General features: G+C 41.9%; 1 protein-coding gene across 2 annotated transcripts in view; it reads right to left on the minus strand.

The window, feature by feature from the left end:
• Nucleotides 1-8,034: 8,034 nt before the first annotated feature.
• Nucleotides 8,035-16,026, minus strand: part of ROR1 (receptor tyrosine kinase like orphan receptor 1) — a 387,985-nt gene continuing 379,993 nt past the window's right edge. For both annotated transcript variants that reach the window (XM_078073012.1, XM_036070447.2), the window contains exon 9: nt 8,035-12,108. In XM_078073012.1, coding sequence (XP_077929138.1) covers nt 10,681-12,108 — 1,428 coding nt within the window. In that variant the 3' untranslated portion in view covers nt 8,035-10,680. The remainder of the gene's footprint in view (nt 12,109-16,026) is intronic.

Consider the following 16,026-nt stretch of genomic DNA (forward strand, 5'->3'; position numbering starts at 1 on the left):
TCCCTTTTAGATTATAAATTCATTAAGAACTCAGTCTGACTTCTATAACTTATAAATATGTAGTACTCCGCTGCTCAAAAAAAGTATACCAACTACAAAATCATTATTTTTACATTAACTTTTATTACTTTTGTACCTTCAAGTGGAAAGTAGATTTTATTAAGTCCTATTATATGCATTTTTTGGGCTTTCTCTCTCAGTCTTTCCCCCTAAAAGTAGGCCTAGAGGATGGAAAAGCAAATGTTGCATTCTATTTCTTATGGTGGGCAGAATTCTAAGATGACCTTCAAGATCTCCACCCCCTGCATAAGCCTCCGGATTGTGAATATGATGCATTTTTTTACTCTTTCGGTTAAGTTATATGACTTAGTTGACTTTAAGGAAGAGAGGTCATCCTGGGTGAGCCTGACCTAATCAGGTGAGCCCTTAGAAAGGACTGGGCTCTTCCTGAAGTCAGTAATTGAAAGTGTGAGAGGGATTCTTTGTGAGGGAGATTCTCTTTTGCTACCTTTGAAAACTGAGGGGTTCATGGGGCAAGAAATGTGGGCAGCCTCTAGAAACTGACAGTGGTCTCTTGCTCACAGAAATTCCGGCAAGAGAATCAGGGCCTCGGTCCTACAACCAGAAGCTACTGAATTCTGTCACAAACGCATGATCTTGGAAGAGAACCTGAGCTCCAGATCAGAACTCAGTCTGGCCAACAATGTATGAGACCCTGAACAGGGAATTCCTTCACGCCATGCCCAGATCTGACCAACAAAACCGTGGGCTAATAAATGGGCATTGTTTTAAAACATGAAGTCTGTGGTATTTTGTTGTGCAGTATGGCTAATTAATACAACTTACCCAGAGCGTACAGCCACTGACCAAGACAAGTTACGTGGCAAAAGTTCAGTCACTTCCTGAGCCGGGTTTACCCTGATTTAGTAGGAAAAGAACTTGAAACCAGTTGATAGACATTACCATATGGCTTTAGACAGGGTTAGGGGATAAAATGGTGCTGAAAAATGAAGACTGAACTAAAGTCTCATACACAGACTTTCATCATCCTAGGTGAGAGAAGCAACGAGCAGTGTAATTATTTAACATTTGCAAAGTTACGGAGGCCACCTCCAGCTTCAACAACCAGGCGTCCCCTCCCCCTCTTTTTAAAAACAATTCTTTCCCTCAGGACTTGGACAGATGTTTTCATTTTACTTAAACTAAAAAACTGTTTTCCTCATCCACCAGGAATATGTACCAGTACAAAGTGTTAACCTCGTTTGGATTTGAACCCCCATCCTCAAGAACAAAAAAGGGCTGAGGCTCGCCAAATGTCAGCTCAGCTGTGAGAAGTGTTTTAAATCATATTTTGACGTATGTTACGCTGTTAACTAGAAAATGAAGTGCAGCACACATGCTTCTAGTAACTCTGGTTTCAAATCATATGATCCCTTCTTTGTCTTGAAGACCTTTTGATGTGCGTTCCCAATATTGAGTTTCTCTGCTTTTAATAATCTTATATTCCTTCCTCAATATAAATGTCATGAAAAATACTGAATGCTAATCTTCAAAGATCAAACAGGAAGAAAGAGGTGGGCAGCATAGTTCAGCAACTTGAATTCCTGAAATTTCTCATTTAAAAATTTTATTTTAGCTTATAAAAGCCTAGGCTAAAAGAAATGCTCCATTCCCCTTTGTAAAGTTGAAGTTGCAGGCTCCCCCCAATTTCAGAATTGTGTTAATTACAGAATAATTCAGTCTCTCCCTCTAAGGCACCTGAGATGCAGGGGCCACTTGATCACTATTCATATCTGAATTTGTGGCTTCCTAACAGAGAGGAACTCAGAACCGATACATGCTGGCTTTTATTTCACATTCTCTGCTTTCGGTAGGATTACAGAGAGTCCAGGTTTGCCTAGGCATGGGGGCGCTCTTTTTTTTTTTTTTTTAAAGATTTTTATTTATTTGAGAGAGAGCGTGAGAGAGAGAGAGAACGAGCATGAGCGGGGGGGGGAGGGGGCAGAGAGAGAGGGAGAAGAAGGCTCCCCACTGAGCAGGGAGCCGGATGAGGAGCTCAATGCAGGGCTCCATCCCAGGGTCCTGGGATCAGGACCTGAGCCCAAGGCAGATGCTTAACCAACTGAGCCACCCAGGTGCCCCCATGGGGGCTCTCTTGGGAAAAAGGACTATCAGTGCTAACAGTGGGATAATCCCTGGCAAACTGGCACAGCTGGTCACCCTACCTTGGGCATCGAGGACATTTTCACAGTGGGAATTATGTAGACAACCTGGTAACAGCTGTTTACTTGCTTTGGAGCTTGGTGTTTAAAGGAACCCAATTTGTTTTCTCTGGCAGGCTGGTGTCCAAACCCCATAATCCAAGTATTAAAACATAGTGCCCAGAATCCCATTAGGCGTGGACTTGGGTCTATGATGAAGGACTGCAGTGCCCGCCTGGGCACTTTACGTGCACTCAAGTGTTTTAAGAAGATCAGGTCTCCTTTTATTTCATTCCCTACATGGGAACACCAGTTGTTGAGAGATAACACATTTAATATTATCTAAGTACAATTGTGACTAAGTGTGTGTGTGTTGGGGGGGGGTGTAGGGAACCACTTAAAAGATGTAATTATTCTAGGCTTCCTTCACATATATTGATTTAATATACTTCTTCATGGTGCTCTCAGTTGCCCCCAGGGATGATTCCAGAATTTCAACATGGGAGAAGCTTTGAGGTGGCAATCGGCTTGGGGGTATAAGGGATGACATATGGTTGAGGGATGGTCTAGGGATGTGTCTTGAAGCTGTTTTTACTTAGTGTATGTTTATTAGGGCTGGTTTGAAGGGAAATGATGGAAATGATTGGAGGGCTAAGCCCACCCCCACCTCACTGGCACTGGTACTGGGTTCTATACTATGGCATGTGCATGAATGATTAGGTAGAATGCTTTGTGCCCCAAGTATTTTACCACATTAGAAAATAATTTATCCCTTTGTAAAGGTTGTTTAAAACACATTGAATAATAGCAATGTTACCACTTTTTGAGCACCTACTATGTGCCAGATACTTCTTAACATATTTATACATATTCTCATTAAATGCTTGTATCAACTCTGAAAGATAGATACTCTAGAAAAATCATAAAATTATCTAGACTTTATTTTTTGATAACTTTGTGTCAGGTGCACTTCACTGCGGTTGACATAAATTAGCTCATTTCGATTAATTAGCTTCAATTCAATGAAGTAGGTGCTTTTTCAGATGAATAAAAGTATAGTTCAGAAACTCACCTAAATTTACATGGTTACCGAGGAGTGAAATGGAGATTTAAGCCCAGGCAGCAGGACGTCAGAACCTTTACTCTTACCCTCTATGCTACATTCACAGCATTTTACGGATAGGGAAACAGAGATTGCCTTACTTACTCAAGGTTATCCCGCGCCTGTGCAGGAACAGTTAAAAAGTCCATGCGGGAGATCTTGCCATTTGCAACGACGTGGATGGAACTGGAGGGTATTATGCTGAGCGAAATAAGTCAAACAGAGAAAGACATGTATCATATGACCTCACTGATATGAGGAATTCTTAATCTCAGGAAACAAACTGAGGGTTGCTGGAGTGGGGGGGGCGTGGGAGGGATGGGGTGGCTGGGTGATAGACACTGGGGAGGATATGTGCTCTGGTAAGTGCTGTGAATTGTGCAAGACTGTTGAATCTCAGATCTGTACCTCTGAAACAAATAATGCAATATATGTTAAGGAAAAAAAAAAGAAGAAGAAGAAGATAGCAGGAGGGGAAGAATGAAGGGGGGAAATCGGAGGGGTAGACGAACCATGAGAGACGATGGACTCTGAAAAACAAACTGAGGGTTCTAGAGGGGAGGGGGGTGCGGGGATGGGTTAGCCTGGTGATGGGTATTAAAGAGGGCACGTTCTGCATGGAGCACTGGGTGTTATGCACAAACAATGAATCATGGAACACTACATCTAAAACTAATGATGTAATGTATAGGGATTAACATAATAAAAAAATTAAAAAAAAAAAAAGTCCATGCTGGAGCCCCCCAGTCTCTTCATCCAGGTCCCATGAAGGAGATAGTGTTGTATGTTATATCTGAGGAATTTATAGGAGATTTTTGGGTAGCCTTTCCAGTACATTCTTGGATGGTCCTGAGGTTGTAATTTTCAGAATCTCCCCAGAGAATCTTGAGAAACTGGTTTGACAACTATTGCTTTCCTGCAGGGATGGCTAGTAAGTTTCGCCTCCCGGTGTTATTTCTGACTGATGAGTAGCTTATCCAGGGCAGTATGTTGAAAATTTTAAGGCTAACTGAGTCGGCTGGAAAAGCATCAGGGAAGGGTACTGGCGCTGTGGGTTTGCTGTTCCGAATCCATCCACTCAAGGCTTCAGCTTGGGGGGCGGGTGTGTTCTTGTTCCCAACTATTTGCCCCCTTCCCTGCAAGGAGACCCTACATCCCTGCCTGTGACTCTGATGGGGTGCCGCAGTGCCTCTCAGCAGTTCGAGATACATCCATGTCCTACAGTCAGGTTCATCCTCAGAATTTGTGTTGGACAAGAGAATAAGACAGAAGGTCGTGACATAGAGCACGTCCAAGCAGAAGGTTTTCAAGTGCCCGTGTTTCAGCTCTGCCTCTTCCTCTTTCTTCTGTGCCATGAGAACAGCTGGTCCTTCTGAGGCCGGAGAGCAGGGCTGTAGCCCCAGACCTACCTCCGGGGGCTGATGTGAGTGAGGAGTAAACATAAGGCAAGCCACTGAGATTTTGGAGGTATTAACTGCAGCCCAGCTGAGCAGTACAACTCATGCACTCTGTTTCCAGAGTGAACTTTGGAAGTACAAAAAGTCCTAAACTGTCATTTTGCCTGAATATTCGTTTTAGTCTTACTAGGTTGACTTCTAGTAAACTACCTAGATCATGCAATTGGGGGGTTTTGGTCTCTCTCAAGTGATTTTTTTTTAAGATTTTATTTATTAGAGAGAGAGAGAAAGAGAGAGAATCAGACTCCATGCTGCATGGAACCTGACGTGAGGTTCTTCCCATGACCCTGAGATCATGACCTGAGCTGCAATCAAAATTCCGTTGCTTAACTGGCTGAGCCACCCAGGTGCCCCACTTTCAAGTGATTTTTAATGTGTGTGGACTCAAAAGAAACCTTTCAGGAAATTGTATTAGAACGAGCCCCACTGAGGGGCGCCTGTGTGGCTCAGTCGTTAAGCGTCTGCCTTCGGCTCAGGTCATGATCCCAGGGTCCTGGAATCGAGCCCCGCATCGGGCTTCCTGCTCTGCGGGAGGCCCGCTTCGCCCTCTCCCACTCCCCCTGCTTGTGTTCCCTCTCTCGCTGTCTCTCTCTCTGTCAAATAAATAATAAAATTAAAAAAAAAACAAGCCCCACTGATAACCGAAATTACCATTTCGATGCCTGCAGTGGTCAAGGAGAACCCATTGTAGGATGGAGCCTGACCTCTCCCTATTTCTGCTCAAAATCCATGTGCCTCTAAGGTCAGGGAGAGCTTTAGCACTAACTTATGGCTGTATGCAGCCAGTTCTGTTGTTCTGTGTGTGATCTGAATTTCAGTCAAGAGCACAGGTCCACAAAGACTGATACTTAGAACCACTTTCCTTCACATCGAATATTCCCTGAATTATCTGTATTCAGCATGTCAGGGTATTGGCCTTTTTCAAAGTGTAAGGAATGTTCTATCTAATTTTAAAGAAAGGGCTTTCTCCTAACTTAACCATTCCTGGTTAGTAAATAGGAATAGTTACTAACCTGGTCACTTTGGTGAGCATATGCACTGTGTCAGGCCTGGTCAGCAAATGCTATAGTCCTCATTTGTGAATAAGCAGTTCATAGGTGCTTGGGATTCAGCTAGTCATAAATATGTCAGCAGACCTTCTCCCTGTATGTCTCTATTTTTTAAGCCTTCCCCTGCCTAATTTCCCAGGGGATTACATTGACCTTGAGTACTTTGATGGTTTGTAAGGCTCTCCTTCCTCTGAGTTAACAGACTCCTTAATACTCTTGGCATTTATGGTAACAAGCTTCAGGTGCAGTCATATTTTGGCTGCAAACATTTTCCTCTTATGTGTGTGATCCTTTGCTCCTTCTCCTCTAATATAGCATTTCCTCTTCAGCATTTGAACTCTTAGTTGAAAAAAAAAATGCTGTATAAATTAAAAAGAGTATGAGCTTCACCTCTAGCACCTCCCTTGGATCCTTCTTGCTGTCCCCCCTCAGAGCTTTGTCTCTAAAGGCTGTGGGGAGCATAGTCTGAGCAGAGGACTCCTCCTCACAGCCAGCCAGCAAGGACTGATGGACTGCCACTGGCAAAGAAACACAGAGGAACACGCCACAGGTGACTGGATCCAGCCAACTGGGTCAGCTTGTCACAGGAAGCTCAGGGGAGGGGGGAGCCCCTGCAGCTGCTTCTGCTCGATGCTTACTGGGAGCTGGATCTTTCCTCTTCCCAAGAAAGATCAGCCTATGCCTGACCCTAACTTTGTGAAGTTGCAACAGAGAGTTCTTTTAGTTGTGTTAATCATCACTGCAAGGAGTCAAAGGTACACTAAGAGACCAAGTCTTTTGAGCTTGTCCACATGAAGGGAAAAGCTTTTGATTACTACTCAAGAATATGGGTCTTGAATGAACTAGACAAGGTAGTCTTGTCAGAGGCTGGGGCTGTTTGTTTTCTATCCAAGAGAACAACTACAGAAATAGAACCATTGTCAAATGGTTAAAGCAAAAAGGGTTTTAGTGCTAAGTTTTTCATTAAATAAAATTTGGTTTTTCCTTAAGGGGAACTAAAGTGGCTAAAATGTTATTAAATGCTTATTTCTAAGGAGGTAATGACCATTCCCTTCTTCCACCCCCAGGCCTTTAATGTGATTCTCAATCTTTAGAATACAGGAGCGCTTGTTAAAACACAAACTGCTGGGTCTCACCCCCAGAATTTCTGATTCAGGGCTTCAAAGAGGGGCCTGAGAATTTGCATTTCTGGCAAGTTCCAAGGGCCGCTAGTCCGAGGACCACACTGTGAACCACTGCGCTAGGCAGATAACAGAGCTCCCTTTAATCAGTAGTTAGTGGTTTGTACTAGGCATTATTTGAGGTGGTGCCGCAAATTTGCAGATGTTGGTGATTAGGGAACTAAGGATAAAGGCCCAAATCACAGAGCTGAAGGGACTGGGGATGGTGGGAGGGGAAGAGCCCGGAGAGACAGAAGGAAATAGGAGTGAAGGGCAGACTGCGGAATTCATGTGAGAGGGAGAACCCCACCCTGACATCCATCTCGTGGCCATGTGAAGTGACTGCTTTATTGAGTTTGATTGCTGAGGGGGTGACAAGAACTGTACCTAAAACAGATGGATAAGGCCCTGAAGGTTTTATTGTATTCCCTTCTGTATCAAATAGCAGAATGGACAAGTTCTTTGAACTTTCATAATGATACTCATTTTCCTTGACAGTGTGTATTAATTGCCAGATGGGGAACTCTTTCTTTTGGGCAAAGAAGGTCATAAAGATAAGCTGTGACAATTAAACGGCCACATCTCTTTTATTTTATCAGTATGGTTGGAATCTAAGTTGAACATGATAAGATGTACACAGCTTTTTCTTCTTCAGAGTTCTAAGACATGATTTTTGATGTCTAAGTTCACATGGAAACAAGGCAGAAAAGGATGCAACTTTGAAAAACCAATTTTTACATTCCATTTGGTTGTAATTATTCAATATATTATTTTGATTTTAAAAACTAAAATCTATATAGTTGGATAGTATATGGTCATGAAATCATTGGGATTTTTCCCTCCCACCTGTGGTCGCTGGCAAAAGAATGCCCAAGTCTATGTTAAGATCTACTTAAAAAAGAAAAAAATCATTTCAATGAAATAGCAGTAAATAGGAATTGTGATTCCTTTTTCTATGAAATGTCAATAATTAGGAGAAATAATATTAAAATTCCCAAATACCTCCATGATAGCAATATTCAGGAAATAGTATTATATGGTAAACACTTTTAATAAACAGCAGCATAAAGTAATCAGTGTTTAATATCATCTCTGGTGTGTGAAATACAAATGCACATATCCTCAATATAAAATAGCCTTTTTGTCATTACATCCATGCTTGTCTATTTGAAATGCCCATAATAACAAATCAAACATTAAGTAATACAGTGATTAAATGCATGCAGTGAAAGTAAGAAAAGATATGGGAGGGCAAGATAGTGGAATATTGCCATGATATATTTGAAGAAAATCCATATTGAGTTAAAAAGAAACAAACAAAGGAAACAAAGAAACAGACCAGATATAAAAATGCAGATATATTTTCACTTCTGTGATACAAACCATAAACATAGTTTTGTGCAAAAAAAAAAAGAAAAGAAAAAAGATCTGAAAATAAAGTCATCTTACAAAACATTGTCAACAAAGCGAAAGGTATTTTTTAGTTTGTGAAAAAAATACTATTTAATACAAAAGGGACTGTGTTATGTAGTATCACAGTGCTATCATAAAATACATTATTACAAGTGGTTTTGAAATTTGGTTTGCTCACCATAATGGCCTCAGTAATTATAAAATGTTTAAAATAAATGTTATAGTTCTTTATAAAAAACTAACTTGAGTTTATTTTTTAACCATAGTAATGTTTTACCAGAGTAGGTATTTTACTGGCTCATGGAATGCTAATTTCCCTTTAAGGGACTCCTAGAAAAACTCAGATTCACTGAAATTGTGTTTACTTAAAATAATAAATATTCTTGGAAAACAATTGATTGTCGTATGATATACAAAATTGTGGTTTGAATCTTCATCATTAAACAGTTGCATAGCAACAAAAGGATACAAATATTCTCCTCTACCTAAAGTTAAGAAATGTAACTTTTGAATCAGCTTATTTATGTCACAAAAATATTTCTTAATTTATCTCCCAGTAAAACTGGATATAGCCAATTCTTTGAGTTCACAGTACCGGTAAGTCCATGTTTATTGTTTGAAGATTCAGGGTTTGGGAAAATTGCAACACATTTGGTAAACATACTTCCTTGATTTCTCATCCTAATTGCATTTTTATTTTTATTTTTTTTACAAAATTGAAACATCAGTGTGCTTCTAATTCTTTTGCATTCTCCTCATCAAATATCACTTCCAGGAATTATTTTATATCCTGTAAGTCTCTTTATAAGTCTCTTAAGCTGTAAAATTAAAAAAAAAGAGAGAAAGAGAGAGACCTTGAGACACTGTTCTTAGAATAAAGGAGTTATTTTTTAACAAGAGAAAAAATCAAACATAACATTCCTTTCTATATAGAACTTGAAACCCATAAGAATTCTAAACTTGGCAAAAGATGGCTAGCGGGTAAGTGGCATGAGATGCACATTTGATGCCTCCCTCCTAACTAAGGCAAAAATGATTATGCTGCTTCTATTCACCAGCTTAAAAAATTCAGTTCACGGTAATCTTTGAAATGAGAACTCAGTACCTGTTTTTTTTTTTTTTCTTTTAAATACTGTCATATTTTGCAAAATAGAATTCATAGTCTTTGGATTCCAACTAATTCTATGAATAAACTGTCATAACTTCTGGTGCTGGGATAACATCTATGAACATTTCCAGATCAGAAAAAAAGGTGAGAGAAACTTTAACTAGATATCGGTGTCACAGGGTTTCCTACTTCCCCAGAGTTCACTGATGCTGAGCAGTCTGCACCTTGGACAACCCCTCTGCAGGAGCTTGTAAGCACTGATGCACTGCTCTGCAACCACACCTCTCTTCTTCAACGTTCTCGGTCCAGGGAAGCTCCTGTGAGGCTGTCCCCATGGGCACCCTTGTTCCTCTCCCATGGGTGCTGATCTAGGCCGAGGGGCCGTTTTCCTGACTGTGCTTCCTTTGGTTCCTCATTTCTAATGCCACGGAGTGAACTATCAACCAACAATCAATTCCAGCATCCGCATCTAGCCTTCTCATGGTCTGAGGCCCTATATTATTTCAAGCGCTTGTGTAAACACACTGTGGAAAAGGCCTTCGTGATCAGCAGAGGAGATTCACAAAGAGGCACACTCTGCACCTTTCCAAGGAAGGCCCACTGTGTAGAAGGCTTCGGGGGATCTTACACTTGTCTTAGGGCTCGTTTCGAGCTGGGATTTCAAATTTTGCCTAAAGGTTTCCTCATTGATTCTGAATATCATTTCCATACAAGTATGCATAGAGTCTAAATTGAATCAACATAATTCCTGAACATTTGTCCTGAAGATAAGACAGCAGGTAGACAAATGCTATGATATATACATTTTGGGGAGAGACCAGTCATGGAGAACGAAGGCAAATACACAAAGCACCGTTTGACTTTCCTTTTTGGTTTGATATTTAATCACAAAATTCTTTTCCTCTTCACTGGTTTGCAGTTTTTAGTACTTGAAACCAGATGTCCCAATCCCAATGCCATGTCATGTATCCCTGATGGAGTGTTAATCCCACTTTTTTTTTTTTTTTTTTCTGGCTGGTGTCTGCCCTGCTTGGTAAGACAGTTAAACTTCACAGAAGATACTTGTTGCAATGTCTGCTAAATGAGAACCTTACTTTAATTAAAAAAAAAAAAATTTTTTTTTTGAATTTAAATCTTTTCTACGGCTTTCTAGTTTTTTCTGTATACCACATTTACAAAAGTCGTGCATTTTACAGTTCTGCGGAAATCATAGATTCGGTGTGTCCGTGAATATTGGAATCTCCTAGCAAAGATGGTTGCTTTGAGTCTATTTTGTAGGGTTTTTGAGATTTGTTGCCAAAAACGGTGATACCCATTCCACCAGGATGATTTGGAATCGACATGTGTGGTAGTAAGGGAATATTGGCTTCCTGGTTGGATCCCGAAGAGGGCAGGCTGGTCACATGACCAGTGCTCGTGGACCCACTGGCGCTGCTCGGGGACCGACTCTTGGGAGGCGGGCAATGCTGGATCACTCTGGGAGGGCCTGTTGGCTGATAGTGGGCGGCTGGAAATGCTGCATATCCAGGAGGTATTGGGTATCCATTGATGGGGATGAATCGCTGGTTCTGAGGTATTGGTGGGCCAATGAAACCAGCAATCTGGCCCTGTGGCGTAATACCCTGGCTTGGGAACATATAATTGGGATATCTGGGGTTACTGAGATTACTCACTGGGCTGGCGCTAAGGGAGGTGGTCTGCGTGGTGGCATTTCCTCCCGAAGGGGTCGTAGAGCTGGTGTGACTGGACAGTCCCTCCCAGGAGCGAAGCCGGACATGAATATCTTTAAATCTGGGTCTCCTGGAAGGAATCTCATTCCAGCACTCCGTCATGAGGCTGTACATTCTGGGCGGGCAGTCTTCGGAGCACGGCAGCAGCTGTCGTTTTCTTACCATTTCGATCACCTCCTGGTTACTGAATCCGTAGTACGGCTGCAGTCCAAAACTGAAAATCTCCCACAAGACAACCCCAAAGGACCAGATATCGGAATCAGATGAGAATTTGCCATACATGATGGCTTCAGGGGGCATCCAGCGAATGGGCAGCAAAGACTTACTCTGCACCCTGTAGTAATCGGCAGAGTATATTTCTCTGGAAAGCCCAAGGTCTGAAATCTTTACATGAAGCTGCTCCCCGATTAAAATATTGCGAGCTGCAAGATCCTTATGGACAAAGAAGTGACTAGACAGGTACTCCATGCCGGCTGCAATCTGAATCGCAATGTGCAGAAAATCTCCGTGATCGAGGCTGGATTTTACGGTCCCGTCTTCGTCGCTGCTACAGCCGACGTCAGAATGCGGGGATCGCATGATAAGGAACTCGTGGAGATCCCCCTGATTCATATACTCGAAAAGCATACACACCGGTTGCTCCTGAGTGACGGCCCCTAGAAGGCAGACGATATTGGGGTGGTGTAGTTCGGCCATCAGGGAGGCTTCCTGTTGAAATTCTGTCCATTGCTGGGGGTTGTTGCAGTCTTTCAAGGTCTTTATGGCAACCAGCTGAGCATGGTCCATGCCTGGGAGATAGAGATGGCCCTTATAGATCTTTCCAAAGGCACATTCACCCAGTTCTTCCATAAAACGTACAGCCGAGAGTGGGAGCTCTTTAGCCTTGCTCTGTATAAAAAGAAGCGAAAAGTGTGGTTTAAAACATTTCTTAAGGCAAGACATCTTGGCCTCTGAAAGAAGGGGTGGGGCATATAGAGAGAGGCTCTATAAACCAGACTGAATAAAATACTGTAGGTCTGTAAGTCTTTAAAGTTGTCGGCCACAACTTGGAGGAGGTACCAAAGGCGGCTTCCTGTCACTCCCCCGGCCCCCATCCACATCCCCTGCTCCGAAGGCCGCTTGCTGCCGGAGACTAGAGTCTTGCTAGTGTGGTTCTGAGACCGGCAGCATCGGCATCACTCAAAGCTTACAACACATGAGGGCTCTCGGGCCCACCCCAGGCCTGCTGGATCAGAATGTGCATTTAACAAGACCCCAGCTGATTTCAGTAAACATTACAGTGTGTGAGGTGTTGCTGCGGGGGATACGGCCCGAATTCTCAGCCTGGCACATAGAGCGTGTGTGATGTGGTCCTAACCCGCCTACCCTTGCCACTTCTCTATATGTTAGCATCACTTTACTTAAATAGGTCTCCTCAGTGTCCACCCCTGAACACCACGGCCATTCTTGCCTAACAGCTCTGTTCGTGCAATGTGTTCTTATTCTTAGGGTATTTATTGTGCGAAAAGCCAGAGAAACCAGGCTGTCCTCCTGCGGTGCTCAGAGTAGAGGCAGGGAGGTTTGGAACGTGCTCCCCAATGCTTATCAAATCTTGTTCCCTCCGAAACTCTCCCTGACCACTAAGGTCTTTGCCTTCTCTGGAGTCCTTTTGCTTTACCTTCTGAATGCCGCCACACACAGGAGGCAGAGTGAGCTGGGTACATGCGTGGCCTCCCCAGACAATCTGAATCTGAACCCCACCTTTTCCACTTACCAGCTGTGTGGACTCTAGCTACAGTATTCAACCACCCTATGCCTCAATTCCCTCATCTGTAAAATGGAATGCTCATAATGGATAATTGTACTTGTAGGGTTCTTTGTGAATTTGTAATGAATTAACATTTGTAAAGTACTCAGCATGATGTCTGGCACATGGTAAGTGCTATTTAACTTTTAGCTGTTACCTTGCTGTTGCTATTCTTTTATTTTTTATTAATTAATTAATTAATTTTATTAACATATGATGTATTATTTGTTTCAGGGGTACAAGTCTGTGATTCATCAGTCTTACACAGTTCACAGCGCTCACCATAGCACGTACCCTCCCCAATGTCCATCACCCAGCCACCCCATCCCTCCCACCCCCCTCCACTCCAGCAACCCTCAGTTTGTTTCCTGAGATCAAGAGTCTCTTATGGTTTGTCTCCCTCTCTGGTTCATCTTGTTTCATTTTTCCCTCCCTTCCCCTATGATCCTCTGTCTTGTTTCTCAAATTCCTCATATCAGTGAGATCATATGATAATTATCTTTCTCTGATTGACTTATTTCGCTTAGCATAATACCCTCCAGTTCCATCCACGTCATTGCAAATGGCAAGATCTCATCTTTTTGATGGCCACATAATATTCCATTGTATATGTTGCTGTTCTTTTAATGAATATTTTGTCCTCTCAATCAGATTTCAATTTTTTTTTTTTTTAAAGATTTTATTTATTTATTTGACAGAGAGAGACACTGCGAGAGAGGGAACACAAGCAGGGGGAGTGGGAGAGGGAGAGGTAGGCTTCCCTTAGAGCAGGGAGCCCGATGCGGGGCTCTATCCCAGGACCCTGGGATCATGACCTGAGCCAAAGGCAGACGCTTAACGACTGAGCCACCCAGGCGCCCCCAGATTTCAATTTCTTGAAGGGAGGCATTGCTCTTCATACCAATTGATAACACTACAGCTTCGCAAGTGGGTTGTTTACTAATTGACGTTAAGACAGACAGGACAAAACACCTAGCTCACAATGGAAATATGTATTAAATTGTCATATTTGGTATTGGCAATAATTTTTGAAATTCACCTCAAATCTAGCCTGAATTCTAGACGAATTTGCTAAGAAACAAATCATAAAAGCAATGCATTTGTACATAATTTTAAAAATAATTCCCTCACTTTGAATTTTTTAAGAAAAAGAATACTGCTCTGAGTATTCCAATTAAAGCTGACAATGTTGCAAATACATACAGAATTCAGAGTTCTCTGTACAGAGTTTAAAACAACAGTTTAGAAGATTAAGTAAAATATTTCTCTAATCCAAACTCTATTAAAATTCATGATGATTAGCTCTGTTCTGGGCTGATATTTTCCAGGGCAAAATGCCCATTAACCTAATTATATAAGTGTAAATAAACATGCAGCAAAATACTTAAAAGGACAAAATAAAATTGGCCATTTTGAAACGTTAATTTCCTCATGCAAATAATATTTCCTATTAGAAACAGGGCTCATTTATTCATTAAAGCCAATCTCAAGGGGTTTGTATTTGGAAATGTCTTACAGGAAAGTTACTTCTGCTGAAAGTAATGGTAACACATTGCTTTAAACATTCAGTAAATTAAAGTTTATTGATCCAGTCCTATTCATCACAGTATTATAGGAGCAAAAGAGTAGAAACAACCTGAATGGGGGTGCCTGGGTGGCTCAGTTGGCTGAGCGTCTGACTCTTGATTTCAGCTCAGGTCATAATCTCAGGGTTGTGAGACTGAGCCCTGTGTTGGGCTCCGTGCTGGGTGAGAGAAGCCTGCTTAAGATTTTCTCTCCCTCTCTCCCTCTGCACCCCTCCCCCCTCTGCTGCTCGTGCTTGCTCTCTCTAAAAAAATAAATAAATAAAATAAAATTTTCCTTAAAATAAAAAGAAACAACCTAAAGGTCTATCTAAAGGAGACTGGTTATGTTAATTATGGATTGAACTAATAAAGAGTATTATATAGTTTAAGAATGAGGACATTTTCTATGTACCAATATGGAAAGATCTCCAAAATCTTATTGCTAAGTCAAAAATAAAAAGCAAAAGAACAATTAATGCTGCATGGTGTTTTGTGTGAAGGGGGAGGGGAAAAAGAATGAATATATTCATGTTAATTTGCATATGTATAAAGAAACTGAAAGGACACTCAGGAAACAGCAGTGATTATGGGGGCATACAGAAGTGCCCCCATAATGCCCCCATAATGTCTTCCTTGGAGAAAGGAGACAGAGCTGGGAGAGTTTTCACTTCATGCTTTTTTATACTTAAAAACATTTTTTAAAAGATTTTATTTATTTATTTGTCAGAGAGAGGGGGAATGAGAGAGAGAGAGAGCACACAAGCAGGGGGAGCGGCAGGTGGAGGGCGAAGCAGGCTCCCTGCCAAGGAAGGAGCCCGATGTGGGACTCGATCCCAGAACCCCGAGATCATGACCCGAGCCGAAGGCAAACGCTCAACCTACTGAACCACCCAGGCGTCCCTATCCTTTAAAATTTTTGAACCAAGAAAAAGTAAAAAAGTAAAAACATATGACCAATCTTTCTATCTGACTGAATATGGAAATTTCTTTTGCAATCACAGGTCCATCCACTATTTTTCCTTTTGCTTATAGGGGTTGGATTCTTATGGGAGCTATGTTGTTCCTCTGGGAGAGCTGCGTGTGGGTGATGGGAAAAGGAACCACTTGAACCAACCTTACTTTTTTCTCTTTTGGCACTCAGATGATTTTGCTTTTGTGGGAAGACTAACCCAAGGTGAATTTCTCCTGCATGATGTTCAGGTTGGGATTTCTATCACAATTTTTCCTAATCATTTATTTTTTTACATATATATTTTTTATTTAAGATTTTATTTTATTTATTTGAGAGAGACAAAGCAAGAGACAGAGCACGAGTGGAGGAGGAGTGGCAAAGGGAGAGGGAGAAGCAGACTCCCTGCTGAGCAGGGAGCCCTATGGGGGGCTGGATCCCGGGACCTTGGGATCAGGACCTGAGTCGAAGGCAGACGCTTAACTGACTGAGCCACCCAAGTGCCC

The sequence above is a fragment of the Halichoerus grypus genome, chromosome 5 (assembly GCF_964656455.1).
Source record: "Halichoerus grypus chromosome 5, mHalGry1.hap1.1, whole genome shotgun sequence".
Taxonomy (NCBI): domain Eukaryota; kingdom Metazoa; phylum Chordata; class Mammalia; order Carnivora; family Phocidae; genus Halichoerus; species Halichoerus grypus.